A 14,631-nucleotide genomic window follows, 5' to 3' on the forward strand; every position below is an offset into this window, starting at 1 on the left:
ACTTGCAAGCGATAAAAAAATGTTGGAATGGCTGGGAATACAGGAATTCGACCGTCAAAACGCAATAACTTGCACAATTGGCTTTTATTATTAGAAACGTCATTCACTCATGAGGCTTAGTTGTCCATAAGAAGAAACCAGCAAATTTTACTGGTCGTTTGAACCTGAGATTGTAAGTCATTCATTAGATTTTCCACTTGCACTTTTTCCTCCTTGAGATGAACCAGGGACCACTGACCCTACACTACTTTGAGTCAAAGGGGAATTAGTTCCTGACATAACACCACTTCCCACAGTAGATGTAGTACCACTACCAACAACAGCTTGGCTTCCTTCACCAGATTCCAGCTGCTTAAGAAGTCTAAACAAAGCAGCAGCTTCCCTAATCCAGCTGAATTCTATACAAAAGGCTTGAACTTCAATGAACAATTCCTGCAAGAGAAAAAATCAATAGAAGATAAATTGAATTACATTGTAAGTGAACTATGTCAAATATATCCTTAATAATATGTCTCTCAGCCAATAAACTTCTGGGATAATTTGGTAACCATTTGCTAAAAAGTTACTAATATAAAGACCAGCCTAGAAGATCACACCAGGAACTTATTATCTCTCAGTCAACGGAAGTTACAAGGGCTTTGCTGACTTAATTTCTTTCAATTCTCCACTGAGGAATTCACAAGATGGAAATTTCAGAGATTATTCATGTATTACTGGGAAAACTACAGCACCTTAAACCTTAGTTAATGGCTTAAAAAAATCTGAAAACTAATTTTATCTAATGCCATGGAACTGGTATTGGGGCTAGGTCTGCCTTCTTACCAGCCATGCACTCTGTGCTAAACCATAGGTGTGTACTAGCAGCCTTATGAATGGGTCAATTTCAATGATAGTATAGACATTTATCAGCTATGGAATTTACTGTTGAAGATCTAAAATAGTATGAAATACCGGAGATAAACACACTATGCATGCAAATGATTGTTACATAGAGGCTCTAAAAAAAGCCTGACTGGACCTAGAGAGTGCACAACACATACGAAGTGAGACAGGACTAACCATGCAACAAAGGTGGTTGAACTCTCATACTGCAAAAACTCTGATAAAGATAGCTGTTAAATGGGTAAAAAAAGCCTAAATAGATTCAAAGAAATATGACCTCTGGAACACAAGTAGCAGCAGGAATACATAATTGCTTCTGATACAATTTTTTACCAATGTCACTAATATTTTTGTTTCGTCTTAAAATGGAAAATTCAATTCCAGCCCATCTCTACAAAAAACCATTATCATCTACAAGCTAAAGTCAACCTTATTACTGACTTCATCCTCTTCAACTGCCAAAATTGCACTGTTCATAAGTTATTTTGCCTCCCTCCCTTCTTGGTATAATGGTATGTAGAAAGTATGTACGCTTATAACGTTACTCCATTCCTCATCAGCATTCCAAGAATTTTTTGGGTGTCCTTTGGTTCAACACAAAGATTTCAATAGCTACCTTTAATTCATCATGGATAAGTAAATCCTTAATTGCGAAGGGGAACCTTTCAGGCACAGTGAAGGAATTCCAAGGACCAATTGAGCTTACTCACTGTGATCAATTTTAAGATTCAATGAATTCCCTTTGAAAGTAGCTGAATTTTCCAGACTGGGTTATCGGCGACCTTTTTTTAAACCTTATGTAAAAAATAAACTAATGCTTCAGTGAATGTGATGCCATTAGTCTTCACTACTCGTTGAATTCATAGGTCATTGCTACTCATTAATGAGTGCAAGAATTTTAAGATGCTTAAATAAGGAGAATTTATAATTATACAAATGTCAGGAATAAAGATCTTATGAAATTAGAGGAGAGCATGACACCAACCTGGACATTTATTATCTTGTTTCTGATGAGTGATTGGAGAAAAACACAAACAAGACGTACAAGTCTGTTCTGCATATAACGGTCCTTGATAGTTTCACACGTAGAGATGCAGTTTGAGATATATAAATGAACAAACTCCGTAGGCAGATCAACAGTTGAAGTTAGCCTAAAAGAAATATAGGGCAATTTTAGAATATTATATATGTAAGAGGTGAAGGATTACAATTGATGCAATTCATGGTTTTTTAGCCATTGAAATATGCATACTAATAAAATAAAAAATTAGTCACATACAATATTTACATCTCAATCTTCCCAGCCAAACAAAAGAAATTAGAACATCAATCATTGACGACTGACATGGAAATCTCTCCTTCAGCAACCGAATCACCAATGTAAGTACAACAGAGCATCAAGTATTCATAAAAATGGAAGCAAGAACAAAAAATTTGTTCATGACAATTTTTCTTGTATTTTTGACCTTGGTTTCTAGCAACTTTTTTTTAGTAATTATGAAAATTTCATATAAGTGACTATTTATTTCTTGCTACCATAACAGAATTACTAATGATGGACCAAGCAAGAAAGGAATATTCAGTAGAAAAGTGCAGGCAGAGAGGGCTTTCTATAAAAAGAAGAATCTTCTTACAGCTGAGAGAAGTAGTAAGCATGAAAGTTAGGAAACAATTCATCAGATGCTACATATGGAGCATGTTTCTCAATGGAAGAGAGGCTTGGACGTTGACAGCAGCAGAGAAGTCAAGAGTGGAAGCATTCAAAATGTAGTTCTACCGAAGAATGATGAAGATGAAGAATGATAAAATGGATCGACCGTGTAAGTAATGAGGAAGTGCTACGAAGAGTGGGAGAAAAGAGAAGCTTCCTTAAAATAAGCAGAAGATGGAACAACTTAGTTGGCCACATTTTTAGGCATGATAGCCTGATGAAGACTATCGTAGAAGAACAGGTGGAAGGGAAGAAGGGCAAGGGATGGCCTCGAATGAGTTAAATAGGTCATAAGGGATGTAAAAGAGATCGAATACGTGGCTATGAAAAGGCTAGCGGATAGGAGAGAGGAACAGAGAATCAAACGATTGCTGACTAATGATGATGATGAACCATAAAAGCTAGCGACAAAAATATTGAATGTTGCATTCAAGAAAATCCATAGTATGTAACAATAAACTTTCAAGTTTGATCACACTTAATTTTTGGGAATTAACTCACACTCACCTGTTTACAACCTCCATGGAATGAACAGACATCTCCATATTGACTAACACACTGAAATATTCAGTAATCTGACTTGACTGCATCAGCTTTAGAAGCACATCAATAGCAATCAGAGGGTTGTTTTCCACAAGGTCAGGCAGCTTAAAAATAGAATAAACACAATTAATGGTAAAACGAATGTAACAATGTCTGCTAAAACATACCGTATTCCTCCGAATATAGTCCCCCCCTTAACTTTTATCACGGGTATTTTTGGAAAAAAGGGGGGACTATATTCAGACATAAGCAGTACGTCTTTGTATGTCACTGTGGATGTCTGAGATAATGCCTTATGTGCATAGAGATACAGATTAATGATGATTCTCATAGCGCAGCAACAAAACGATATTATGAATTTAAAATGCAATATGGTTTCTCATTTTGTGTTGTTTTTACCCAGAGAGAGCAATATTTATGTAATCTAATCACTAAAGATTTGCCTGTTTGGCCACCCCTATGCTAGACTATATTCACACTCAAAGGGTGAGACTGCATAGAGGAGGCCCAATTCCATCCCATGTAAGGGTGATTTCTGTTGCCACTTCGGTCGCATTTTAATTGGTTATCAAAAATGCCCATGGTGCAGTGATGAGTGCAATGCAATCCACTTTCCACCAACATTTTACAGTATAATGTTTGCAATTACGAGAAATAGCAAAGCACTGCAGGAACAAGTGACTTTGTATGCAGTCATGTGCATGGGTGCAAAGTTAAATACACCAACGGATGAAGTTCGCCATGAAAAAATATTTGACTTAGCCAGGATTCGAACCCGGATCTCCCGATTACCAGTCAGGTGTGTTAGCCAATTACACCACCAAGCCATTTTTTCAGAGCGAACTTCGGGATGGGTTTTACCGAACAAGAAGTTGACGTCACAAGTCGACACTGTGGCACATGTGGCGAGGGTCATGCTTACTAAGCCACTGTCTGAGTGAAAAAACCCTTATTTTGTTGCTGGTCTGCGACGAAGAATTTCAAAGCACTGCAAGAACAAGTGACTTTGACTTATTGTTCGGCAAAACTCATCCCGCAGTTCGCTCTGAGAAAATGGCTTGGTGGTGTAACTGACTAACACACCTGACCAGCAATCAGGAGATCCAAGTTCGAATCCCGGCTATGTCAAATATTTTTTCATGGCGAACTTCATCTATAGTTGTATTTAACGAGAAATAGTATTGAAAAGTCATGAACTTGTTTCACAAAATAAAATTATTATATATATATTATAAAAATAAAATTTATTTTGTGAAACAGCTAAGTGTTTTCTTAACCTTTGTGCATCATGAAGGAGTTTCACCATGTTACGCCAACCACCATCGCATTTAGTCATGAACTTGATAGATTACGTCATCTGGTACATAAATTTCAGTTAATACTCCTACTCATACATAATTTCCCCATGAAACTCAGATCACTTTGTCTGTAAGCGATGAGAATGACAACTTTTGTAAACCCATTTTAATGCGTGATGGGTGACAACACATTTGGAGGCTCACTTGAGGGTCCTCTTTTGCATCATTTGTGGTCACACTAGTTATCAGGACTAGCTATGGCATAATCAAGCGACTTCCTCATCTCTCTGACTCATTTCAACAATTTTTGCCAAGAATTTTGCTTTACCAATTTGTAAACTTGCCTTTATTCCGTTAGTGAGAGTGGAAATGGAGAGTATGATACACATGTGTTTCAGTTAACATACAACCTACAAAGATTATCGTGGGGGCATTCACTTAAGGCATACACTAGTCAATAAAAAATGAGCATATAACCACCGCATTGAATTTTTGATTAGGGATGTACGGATCAGGATTTTTTTTGAACTGGATTCAGATCAGAACCTTGATTTTCGGGGCTGGATCTTCGGATATTTTCAGATCCAAATGCATTTTCAAATAGGGTAGTTTCCTTCATCAAAGAAAACAAAAGGCATTGATGGCGATTCGTTACCCACCATTATTGTATTCATAATACACAAATTATTTGGTTTTTGAAATACCGGTTTAGACGAATGGCAAGGGTCAAATTCTATCCTCATTTGAAAAAGGCCAGATTGGCGCCCATGCGATTCCACTCCACGTGACGTCACAGGGACCTAGTTTCTACACGAGAGGATAGGAGTTATGCATCGTCAGAGGCTACCAATGCATGCATGAGGCACAGAGCTCAGGGAAACATGTCTTAATAATCACCTATTAAAACTGGCTAAGGTCGGAAAGTTTTCTTCGCTTGATAAGGTATTAATAAACCTTTTTTAAGCCATGCGCTACCAGACAGGAAGGTACTAAGCTACCCGTTAGCATCCTGCGTCCTATCAGCGGTCAGGGCCTCGATCAAGGTCACCTACCAGGCGGGAGGGGGAACCAGAAATGCGTCGCACGGACTTTTTCCCTTCATTCCTACTTACGCGTCGCGTTTTCGCGCGCTTGAAATTTTTCACTTTTCATTTGATCGCGAAAAATAGATATCGTCATTTAAAAATCTAAAAACGTGAAATATGTACTCCAGGAGTAATAATCTTTCGATTTAGGTAATAAAAAAATAATAGGAAACCACCCTATTCCTGCTATAAAACAAAGTAATTATTCAAGTTTCTTCTAGGTACTTATGACCAAAGGAATGCTTTTAAGATTCACATACACATTTTTATATTTTTACGGATTAAAAATCATTTTTAAGAGCTTTCATATTATTTTTTAAAAACAATAAAGTCTTAACACGCTCAGGATTTAAACTGTTACGCTTGGATTTGGAAATGAAAATAGGTTTCATTCTCTGGATAAGCCATTGACTGAATTTCCTCCTCACATAAGTTTCCCCCAAATTTCGTCACTTTCTTATCACATACTGACTTGTGTTTTATCCGCAAATGCTTCAGTTGCGGTGAGGTGGATTTTGCACTTCCTCGCAATAGTTTCACATCACAGTGCATGCTCATGGTTCTCTTTATATCAATAAAAATGTTTCTACACGATGGAAGACATCTTTATCCATATATCATAAAATTAAATTGCAACTGCACAATCTGCAACACAATTAACAATGTTTAGAACAACATTAGCATCATTTGCGATGAGTTGTGGGAACAGAACGAGATGACCACTCAGCGGGAGGAAGGGGTGGGCAGAAGAAGCGCTTAAAGGATAGGTGGAGCGGAAGGAGTGTACTCCCCCGTCTTTCAAGCAATGATGAGGCTACCAATGAGGGAGTCAAGGACGAGCATGCCAGATCTAGCTATTTTGTGAGGTCATTTCCTTCAAAGCAAAGCCGGGTGACCTGTTGTGATATACATATGTATTCAGTTGGCGTTTCCAGGCCGTATCTTCTTGTTTGACAGTACTGATGCCAGGCCTGTTCTTTTGAAAATTGTGCTGTTTGGACAATGTTGAATATTGGTAAAGTCTTGTTATAACTAAAAAACACTTTGTTTCAATCAATTTGAGCTTTCAAATGAGAGAGTCAGCAAGTAAATTTGGTCCACGTGAAAAGGACACTGTGAGAAAACTGGAGCAAGAGAATCAAAATGTGACTGTCGTGTGCTCTAATTCTGGAAAATGCACATCTCAATTATTTGGAGTTTTCTCGCAAATGGTTCTAAAACCTTATGTGGATGAGAAAATTTATTTACTTCCAGTGGATTCCTGGGGAGGTCAGACAAGTGGTGCAATGTGTGACAAATTGTTCACAAATGACGCAGGTGATACAAATAGCAAAATAAAAACCATACCACCCCAGCAAAGATGAAAAAATTCCCTGGAAATTCATGAATAAGTAATTATATGCATCCTTTAATTCGTCTGGTAAGGCACAATTCGGAGTTCTATTAAAAATCCATAAACTAATATAAAAATTAAAAAAAAAAGCAAGGTAACTAAATTAAATGAATGGAGATGAGTTGTAACAGTGATTTCTAAATTTATAAGAGAGAAACAATTAGCCAACACCAGGACTCAAGCCCAGAACTCACACGTCAAGAGTCACTGGACAAGCACTCAAAACCGCTATACCACTGAGGTACTTGAGAGGAAGCGATAACTCAAGCGAAGTCATGGAGTGCAAAATTTTTACATTTGAATATCTCTCAAACTCGGGCCTATGTGGAAGAAAGCCGCGACACTTTTTCTGCCCTATCTAAATAGTTTCAGAAAATAACATCGGCATCCAGATCCCAAACAATACTCTCACAATGTCTCTTCGTATGCAACCATCTTCTAATTAGAGTCAAGACTCCACATAAATCAGACAGGTAGCCATGCTGTTTACAGGGATGGATTCAGCATCAAATTTGAGGGGTTGGAGGAGGGGGGTCATGACCTGGGTCTGGGGAGTTTGGAATACCCTGGACATCAGATCTCAAGCCTGTGAGTAACTTCCAGTTTCCTCCGGGAGAGCCAAGAGTACTACCTAGTACAATTTTCTAAATACCCATTTTTTTATGCATTTTGAGGCTCAAATTTCATTTTTTATCCATAACTACTGATTAAATTGAACAATTTCAGAAATTTAGTGATAGAAAAACTATTAAACTAATAAATATTTTAAAATTTTGATATTTATGTAACCTCTTTCACAATAGAATAAAAATTTTCATGCTTCACAGGTTCTTATATATAACAACGGAGAACACATATGAAACATAAAAACATGTGTATACTTTTAGTTTCATTGGTTTCTGTAGGGACTCTCACCTTTGCTGGTGTCAATCCAACATGGTAGACCAATTTTGGATCTGAGTTCAGCTGTTCCAGGAGGTCTCCATGCTGTACCAGAGTTAATGCCGTTTTAAAGGCATGGGACATAAGATCTCGAGCCTGTGAATTACTTCCAGTTCCTCCACCAGACACTCCACTAGCGCTCATTGATTCCAGTGTGGCAGTAGATGAGGACAGGGGTGCAGGCGCACATAAAGTGATGTCATATGCTACTTGGTGCTCCCAAGGGTCAGTGAGATTAAGCCAAACCATCTGAAAAAACAAATATTTTGAACAATTAATCATTTCACAGAATAAAAGAAGTGAATGGACAAGGAAGTGTACACCACTTTAAAAAAAATATATGAGTAAAGAATGTTGAAAAGATTATGGGAAAATTAAAGAATCTTGGTAATTTTTACCACCTGAGATATTAATTTCCGTACCTTTAAATGACTAAATATATATAATTAAAGATTAGCATTTCTATTACATTACTGGCCCAGCAGATTTGTTGTTCTGTAAAATCTGTACCATATTAAAAATTAGTTCAGTTACTGTATAAAAACAAATTTTTCTCAGTAAATCCATTAAGAAAAATTGAACACTGGTGGTTATGTGCATCAATCCTCCAAAATGCGCAGACCGCCTCAGTAATTTCCTCACACTTATTATATAGGCACACAGAGTCTCATATCTAAGGAGGGAGAAATCTTCCCTTCAGGTGGATGACCCATACAAATGCCAATAACATTTGAATGAAGCAGACAACAGAAAATCCACACAGTAAAGGTCCCTTAGGATATCCAAAAAAGTAGCTTTGGAGAGAGATAAAAAGATGAAACATGGATTCAATGAATTAATTCTAACACTCTGGAATAGTACCTCAATAGTATCTCCGAGAGAGACAGCATAGAGGGAACCAAATCAATGAGGTTGGGAGGGGAAAGTAGCTAGATTAAGGATATGAAAAAGCAATATAAGACTCCAAAAAACATGAAAAGTTAGAAAAACAAGATGGATATTATAAGGGAAGGTGAAGCTTGATGGAAGGCAATGGAGAGGGAAAATGTGGATATGACACACTTTTTACAGAGGAAATAAAATGAAGCTATGGTGGAGGAATTCATGGGAAATAAAAAGACTAAGGCTTGCGAGAGTGAAGTATTTCCTATGAGTATTATGCATTAAGACAAGAATTATTGACCCAAATACTACTGGTCATCCAGGCATGCATACCAATTAATGGTGGTAGAGATGAAGAAGGTAAGGAAATGTACAACTAAATACGAAATTTAAAAAAGAATAAAAGAAAGGGATGTCACAATAATATGATGAGTGACTAGAATGCGAGGGTAGAAGGAGTTGTGGACAGTAGAGTCACACAATAGGGTGGGCAGCAGCATGGGCGCAGCCAAAAATTAGGGCTAGGGGGGGTTTTAGGCGCAACCAATACTTTGGGGTGTTGGTGTATTGCATTGCCAGGGTAATCGGCCGTTGCGGGGGCCCTCCTCCAGAAATTTTTTAAGAATAATGGTTCCAAATGGCGAGTTTTACGGCTTTCTGAGGGATATTTGATTAATCCTAAGACTTTTATACAAGTAATACTAATCCATTAAGTAAAATGGATTAAATTTAAAAATTTCTCTTAGCTCTGGGGGGGGGTTTTAACCCCCAAAACCCCCCCTTCGCTGTGCCACTGGGCAGCAGTTCCCAACCAGTGGCATGCATACCCTTTGGGGGTATGCAACAAACCAGTTGGAGGTATGCCAAAAAAAATCGGTAATGGCAGACGCTAAGTTCCCTCTATTTATACAGTTATGTATTTATAACTAAAAAAGTCACATATCCGTATTGAAATTATGTAATAAAATGTGTACGTTACATTTTGGGGGTACACTATTAGTTATATACATATAGAGGAGTGCATGAAGAAAAACGTAAAACTCACCATCTTGAATCATTTATCTTAAAATTCCGCAATTTATTAATCTCGCACCTACCACTTATCCTAATGGGTATTCCATACCCCCACACACCCCGGTATTAGTTGCACCTAAACCCCCCGGCCTTAATTCCTAGCTGCACCCCTGTTCCCAGGTACAGACTGCAGTGTGACCCACCAGTGGGTCATGTGTGGGTTCATCTTCCAGCCTCAGCCTACAGGTGGAACCCAACTGGAGCCTTCTGCCAATAGGAGGGGGTAGAAGCAAAGTGGAGGAATATGGGGTGACCACTGAACAGGCCCACTGCCAGGACTCAGGGCTGATAATTTTTCAGCTTTTGCAACCAGAGCCTCAGACTGACGATGAGATCAGGGTCAGAAGAAACTACATAGGAGCACCACCCATGTGGCACCAATCCCATTCTTTTCAACATTAGTTGTAAAACTCCACTCTGAAGTGACGTTAGGGAGTGAGAGTGTGTAATGCACCAAATGTATGTAAATGTTTCACTGAAGATTGCATGCCAACAATAATCTCTGATCGTAAGGGGTGGGCAAAGTTTTGGAAGGTTGGCCATTTTGCGTGACATCACCCCGTCTGAGTTTTTGTTGTGGACGGCATGATCCACAGGTGGGTCAAACTAAATTTCCAGTTGCAACAGCTAGGTTGTCATGTATACATATAAAAGTTTTATGTTTCAAACTTCCCATTTCTCTAAAAGGCAACAGCTAAAAAATGAAAACAGCATATTTGCCGTTGTACAAGGAAGGTGGGTGTGACCCACCCTTAGGTCATGCATCAGTGAAAGTCTTAAACAGAAAGCAAATAGAGTTTATTATGGTTGAGAAATGGAGCAAGAATTGAGGTAAATTTTCTTGCGGGCTTCTGGATGCCGAAATCTTTAGTGATATTGCATTACTGCTTTCAGATGTTGAGATAATATTGGGAAGAATAAAGAGTAAAAAACATACAAAGTAAGTTGAAATTAGGAAAGACGGAGAAAATAGACGAAGACAATATTAAAGACAAGACGAGCAGGGGAATGAAAGACAAGTGTGTGTTGTCACCAGAACAGAAAATGTTGAGGATCACTGGAAAAAATGGAGCATTGCAAATAAAGGAAAAGAAAATGCTGGGCATTAGAATAGAAAATTTGTAAAGAAATCCAGGATGACATCCAAATTAATTGACAAAATGGAAGAAAAAAAAGAAACAACAAAAGTGAGGGTGAAAGAAAATAAAATTCTAAAAAATAAACTTCCAAATCGATCATTCTAATTTCTTAACTTTCACTGCAATTACCCTTAGATTCCCAGATGTTCTATATCCGATTCACTGTCAGTGAGCTTTAAACTCATTTCATTTTCCAAAAATATCTAAAACATGAATACATACGTAATTCACAACAAAAAGACAAGACAGCATACAGTACCTCATCTTCACATGGATGTAAGGGAGGGGCAAGTCGAAGAAATTCTGGCCGATAGCTTTGCTCTACAATGGCAGGTCGTTGACCAGGCCCTGGAAGCAATAGAGCTTCAGCAACCCTCCGTGTTGCCATCCCTTGTTCACCAAAAATCCCTGGTAAGACCCTGGAACATTTGAGAATCATTTCTATGAAACAGACAAAGGAACTGTAATAACTAATGTACGATAGCAGGATTTGTGTCGCAGCGATGCATGTAGCTTAGCACCACTTCAGTGTGAGTGAGCAACTATTACCATACATGAACTCTTTAAATCAGCACAATGTAATTTTATGCATCAATTATGAAAGTCCTTTTGATATTATTATAGGAAGGCTTTGTTAGTCATGGTAAGCCACCCAATAACTACCTCATTTTGGTGGACAGTCATGGTAGGTAAGTAGGCACGGTAGTTTGAAAAAAATAAGTGGATGTAGAGGGTGGGCAGAACCGAGAGGACAAGTGTGTACTGGCCATTATAGGATACGAGGGTCATCTTATGACCTGAGCAACAGATCATGATTAAAAACAATAAAAACAGCATTAATTATTCCATAACCTTACCCACTGGACTGCAGACGAGTGGGATCTGAGTCTGGAAGGAGAATGGGAATAGCTGCTCGACTTGTGTGTGGAAGCTCTGATTGCCTCTCAGCCAAAGCCAGCTGCAAGCCAGTCATATCCAGAGAAACCGAAGCACCAGTTCCACTTGCTCCAGATTGCGCCACTTGCCTCGCAGTTTTGTTCAGCAACTAGAAAACAAAATTCTCATCACTAAGGATATATGAACTGTCAAATTTTACCACATGTGAAGTTGGAATCAACCATTGCTAGTTCCAAGTTATGTCCAAGTTTTGATGACGCACACATTTTACATCATTAGGGCAAAATAACTCTAAAGTCCCTTTTACTCAAGATTGTTTTCCCAGTTATTGTCAATTTATAAAATAGAACAAACTACTTCATTAATAACTTTCAAAAAACCTGAAAAATAACACAAGAACATGATTCCAAGCCTGACATCGAAGATGTCTTCAAGCTCCATCACAACAATTCCCCCAACCATACAGCTTTTGTTGTCACCAAATACCTGACCCAGAGCAAGACCCAGTCTCCTCACAGTCCTGACTTGGCTCTGTGCGACTTTTTTTTGTCCCCCTGACAGAAGGGAAGATAATGAGAGTCGGTATAGAACCTGCAAGCTCATGTTTCAAGCTTCCAGAGAGGCATTCCAGTTGAACAGTTCCACGGTGTCTGCCAAACTTGGCAGAATTGTCTCCACAAGTCCTCTAATGCAGGAGACCATTTTGAAGAATTTTAACCATTTGTATGAATCAGATCAATTAATCTATTTTTTTTAGAAAGTGCACATTACTTTCATAATGCACCCTGTAAATATCTTTAAAATTTTAACATTGACATTACCTCCTTTCCACCCATTCCAGTGATTAGCTGCGCAAGGAAAGTTTTTTCGACAGCAGTGAGCCTTGGAAGTTGGCCAGCATACTCTAATCTTCTAGTGGATGATTTTTCTTTGTCATCAGGTGGGTGCTGAAATTGCAGCAAAAAAATATCAGTTATCAGTTTTCACAATCTGAATTCCAGTATCATTTATACTAAAGCAAGCAAAAATGACACATTAGATCAATCAATTTTGCCACTTAAAAGGATATTTTAGCCAAAGAGTTTTCAATTAAATTGAAAGGTGACAGCTAGGGATTCATGTCATTGATGTTATACTGGAGATAATTACTCAGATGGTTATTTATGAGCAATAACTCTTCTGGAACATAATAAGAAATATTCAGCATTCAATTCCATATTCATACAATCAGATGGTAACAGCGGATTCAGGTTAGACTGTCAACGCCTAATGTTGGGGCAGCTATGTTTTCATTACCCTCTCATTACATAAGTTGGGTGATGAACTACCTCTGTAAATTTTTTATATCATAAGATGGCATTGCCTTATAAATGCATAATTAGTTAGTAAAAACTTTCTTAAACTTTGCATGTGAATTGATTATTTGTAGATTATGATAATAGTTAAGGTAGCTCAAGATATCCTTAGCACCCTGTTGAGCTTTTTTTGTGTCCACCACTGACCATATTAATCATCTGCTTAAATATCATTCTACGGTGGAATGTAATATGATACATGAGGAAGAGTCCAATATTAATGAGCTTACCAATAAATGTACAAAAGCTGATGCAAAAGGATTCATTGCAACAGGTTCACCACGATACATTTCATGCAGAAGAGTAATGGCAGCCAGCCTCTGGCTGGGTCGGGGTAGCAAGTCCGATTGCTGCAGAAGGAGTATAAGAGCACATCCCACTGAAAAATTAGAAACACAAGAAAATGAGTAGTTACTAGAGATGAGAAAAACAAAGCATTATACATTATCGTGCATCTCAAGTGCCGCTTCATCGAATCGAATTAATCAATTCAAATTTTACATATAATTATTTGGCGAAAAAAGAACACATTACTCCAGTACGTGACAAAAGGGGAAAATAAAGTACATTAAAATCATTGTTCCTACAATAACTATTATATATACTATATTCACCTTAAAACTATGTGATGGAGTTTACTTTCCCACAAATACTAATTGCCATTAAAGACTACAAGAACATAAATATCATGCATGTATCGAACAATTTTCCGTCATCATAGAAATCGAGACCTGAATTACCGAAGATAAAATTGGTACATCGCATTTCATTCGCTTGGTTTTCTTAAGATAATATTCCAGAGTCATCCGGTCCCTCAAAGGCCAATCTTTCCTGAATAAATCAATTTCCCATAATGCTAAAAAGAAAAGTTAGTTAGAGGATAAATTGTCTCCGGCGTCATGGTATCTTTCACTACAACCTCTATGCGATGGAAGGATGCATCAGAAAATTCTAAATAACTTAAAAAATTTCTTCCGTCATTACTTTCCATAAATTCTATTCATTTCAACACCATTTGTTCCGATGACATTGGAAAAATGAGAGATAAATTTCTGAGGCAAAAGAGGTTTAGTCACCTTTAAAGTGGTCTTGCTTGTTGAAACATTGATGAAGTTGCGATGCCAAGGATTCCAAGGTTTGGGAATCCGTGTTTTCTTCCGAAAGAAGCCTACGAATAAAATACCAAATGCACGATAACTTTAATACTATTAATGGTAACTCATGCAAATTACGGTAACGAATGTAAAAATCACAATACCCTAACAAGGACGTCAACTCCTTCACGCTGAGGGACATGGCAATATACTTATTGATTCAATAAGTATTCCTTTTCATTCACATTATGCCATCAATTAACTTGCCGCGAAAAGTAAACAATTTAAACAAAAACATTCACTTTTGTGATGCCTCATACGGAATACGTTTCGCAA

The 14,631-nt window shown here is 37.8% G+C and overlaps 1 protein-coding gene and 1 non-coding gene across 2 annotated transcripts; both read right to left on the reverse strand.

Annotated features, from left to right (window-relative positions):
* Nucleotides 1-61: 61 nt before the first annotated feature.
* LOC124157236 (CCR4-NOT transcription complex subunit 11) lies at nucleotides 62-14,600 on the reverse strand. The gene is made up of 10 exons (XM_046531800.1): nucleotides 14,460-14,600; nucleotides 14,278-14,369; nucleotides 13,432-13,580; nucleotides 12,668-12,793; nucleotides 11,807-11,994; nucleotides 11,209-11,368; nucleotides 7,828-8,103; nucleotides 3,101-3,240; nucleotides 1,868-2,033; nucleotides 62-432 (listed from the first exon to the last, which is right to left on the reverse strand). Exons 1-10 carry the CDS (start codon nucleotides 14,495-14,497, stop codon nucleotides 178-180), a joined length of 1,590 nt encoding a protein of 529 aa, XP_046387756.1. The 5' UTR covers nucleotides 14,498-14,600; the 3' UTR covers nucleotides 62-177.
* Nucleotides 3,891-3,963, reverse strand: Trnat-ggu. Its single transcript has one exon. It is a non-coding gene; the product is annotated as a tRNA-Thr (tRNA).
* Nucleotides 14,601-14,631: the final 31 nt, after the last annotated feature.

This window comes from Ischnura elegans, chromosome 4 (assembly GCF_921293095.1).
Source record: "Ischnura elegans chromosome 4, ioIscEleg1.1, whole genome shotgun sequence".
Taxonomy (NCBI): Eukaryota; Metazoa; Arthropoda; class Insecta; order Odonata; family Coenagrionidae; genus Ischnura; species Ischnura elegans.